Raw genomic sequence first — 2996 nt, forward strand, 5'->3', positions numbered from 1 at the left:
CGACCATTTGGCGCCATACATGCGCAGAGAAACCGTCCTATCATATTTTTATCTAAACTTTATTATAAAAGACATTTATGAATCGAAATGATTTATAGCAAATTTGGCGCCATACATGCGCAGAGAAGGCGTCCTATCATATCTTTATCTAAACTATATCATAAAAGACATTTATGAATCGAAATGATTTATAGCAAAACCGTGTTTAAACACTATTTATACTTTCCGGCGATTATACGTCGTATGAAATTAATAATTTCAATTGGGTTAGGCCCTCGTGAATTCATTACGCCCGACATATAAACGCCAATCGTGTATAAAATGTGTTAAAACATGGTTTTGCTATAAATTATTTATTAAATGAAAAATACAATATTAATTAACAATGAAGGGTGGTAAAATAGTTACATGTTTAATAAAAACTTGAAACAGAACTTGTTCCTTTTTTTTTATTTATAACTGAAGTTTGATATCGATTGTAATGACACTTCTCTCAAATCCGATATCTTTCAGCACTGTAATTCTAGAAAAATTGTATGAACAAATTTCATTTGTTTTTCATTCCAAACTTCTTTATCTTTAGCTGATCACAAAGTCCACCAATGTAGACCTTTTGTTTCTTGCTATTGTAGCATATAGACTGTGAATCGAAATGATTAATAGCAAAACCGTGTTTAAACACTATTTATACTTTCCGGCGATTATACATCGTATGAAATTAATAATTTCAATTGGGTTAGGCCCTCGTGAATTCATTACGCCCGACATATAAACGCCAATCGTGTATAAAATGTGTTAAAACATGGTTTTGCTATAAATTATTTCTTAAATGAAAAATACAATATTAATTAACAATGAAGGGTGGTAAAATAGTTACATGTTTAATAAAAACTTGAAACAGAACTTGTTCCTTTTTTTATTTATAACTGAAGTTTGATATCGATTGTAATGACACTTCTCTCAAATCCGATATCTTTCAGCACTGTAATTCTACAAAAATTGTATGAACAAATTTCATTTGTTTTTCATTCCAAACTTCTTTATCTTTAGCTGATCACAAAGTCCACCAATGTAGACCTTTTGTTTCTTGCTATTGTAGCATATAGACTGTGGGTACTGTAATCCATCTAATATTGTCTGACCTCGCTTCAAGTCTCCTGAGATATGATGTATGGTGCCATTGCAGCTGTAGTAGCACACCAACAATGATCCATCATCTAACATCACCATTCCCACTGGTTCTCTAAGATCCTTATGCTTATATACAGCCGAGATATCGCCCTGTAATGTGACACAGGATACACTGTTGCTACCCCAGTTACTGAGGTACATGTGCCTGGCATCTTGGCTAAGCAATATGTAGTTTGGGCTGGCAAATATCTCGTCCTTTAGGGATATTGTGTTTATGACATTTCCTTGTGTATCGACAGTAAACACGCAATTAGGACTTAAACAAACCACATAGAGGTGGCCTTGATGATAAGTCACACCTCTACATTTTCCTTTAACTGGAATTTTGCGAATGATTGAAATATCACCATTTGTTGCCATTACCAATATCTTTTTCTGATCTGGCATTGTCACTGCAATAAGGTCCAGAGGCAGTATACAAATGTCCCATGGTCTTGATTCAAGGTTCTTCTCTTCTATTACCACTTTACTTTGTGTGTCCACAACTTTCAGGGTATAGTTATTGCTATCTACTAGCATAACTTTTTTATAGGACAATACAGCACATCCCGTGATCCAAAGTTTGTTATTATCTGATGTTGTCTGTACATTTATATCTCCCATGTTAGTCAAAAGAGAAGAGGATCGGCTCAGCTTCCCACATACATATTGTTTAGTAAAGAGGTTCTCTAATTCTGTGTTTCTTTCAAATATATGTTGAAGGCTTGTCTGATCCAAAGATTCTTGAGCATTCTTCAGATCATCCAACTTTATTTTGGATTTTGCTTGTTTGATCGCGATGTAAAGTTGTCCATTCTGCTGTGAGTCTTTGTTGTCTTGTAGGCTTGACTTTAATTTCTTGATATCAGAAGAAATAGCAGTACATGTATAAAGCACATTCGTGACTGTTTGCTTGTCCTTGATTGTCTTTTTCTCAGCATCTGTCTGAATTTGTTTTTGCAGTTGATCTAAGCGATCATTTATCTCTTTGCGAAACTTAATAATTTCTTTTATAACATTATCATAAGAGGAATCCAACTCCTTGTCTTGTAGTGTTGCATTCTTGATCACGACATCAATATCTTTCATCTTCTGATCCAGTTCTCTCATTGTTTCCCAGTACTCATCACTGTCCTCAATACCTGGACATTTATCAGGTATGTAATCTATTTTACATGTCCTGTGATCCAGAGTAATACAATCAGTACAGCCAAGAAATTCATGGTTTGTGCAGAAAAACTTGATGATCTCATTTTTGTGAATTTGACACTTTTCAGTGCACACTGTTGAGTCTTTACTATGAATAGTTTGTTTGCCTATGTTCCTTTTGTCAAGAAGTTGATGATGTTTTGAGGCCTTTGTGCGTTGATGACAAGCAAAGCAGTTTTTGCACAGGTTTTCCTGACAGTCCATACAAAATCCATGTGCTTCTACATCCTGTTCAATAGCTAAGCATGGTTCACATCTGTGGTCAAAATCCTCTGTTGAACCTTTAGATATTGACCAATGAACATCAGAGACCTTCCTTCCTGACACTGCCATATCTGTTTTTGATACACTATGACTATTAAACTTATTAAATGCAATTTTTAATTTCCTGTCGACAAAACATTTTCATGTTCAACTGAAGATATCTTTAAAGTCAATGGATTACGTTATACTTTCCCCTGTTCTGTCTAAAATCACAGTCCATATAATAACACAGTGCTGCTGGTCTGATACATTCTTAAACTTTATATAAGTACAAATGTTAAAATAATGATATTTTGATTGAACAACTTGACAAACACGTAATCAGTCCGGATATGTTACACTTAAAAGCACTG

The 2996-nt window shown here is 34.3% G+C and overlaps 1 protein-coding gene across 1 annotated transcript; it reads right to left on the bottom strand.

Moving 5' to 3' along the window:
• Positions 1 to 1014: 1014 nt before the first annotated feature.
• Positions 1015 to 2712, bottom strand: LOC123537149 (uncharacterized). The gene has a single exon (XM_053527760.1). The coding sequence runs from the start codon at positions 2710 to 2712 to the stop codon at positions 1015 to 1017; it is 1698 nt and encodes a 565-aa protein (XP_053383735.1).
• Between the last annotated feature and the right edge of the window lie 284 nt (positions 2713 to 2996).

Source organism: Mercenaria mercenaria, chromosome 17 (genome assembly GCF_021730395.1).
Source record: "Mercenaria mercenaria strain notata chromosome 17, MADL_Memer_1, whole genome shotgun sequence".
NCBI classification, from domain to species: domain Eukaryota; kingdom Metazoa; phylum Mollusca; class Bivalvia; order Venerida; family Veneridae; genus Mercenaria; species Mercenaria mercenaria.

Excerpts from the sequence above, each read along its gene's own strand:
- LOC123537149 (XM_053527760.1), bottom strand. The coding sequence starts at position 2,712 with ATGGCAGTGTCAGGAAGGAAGGTCTCTGATGTTCATTGGTCAATATCT.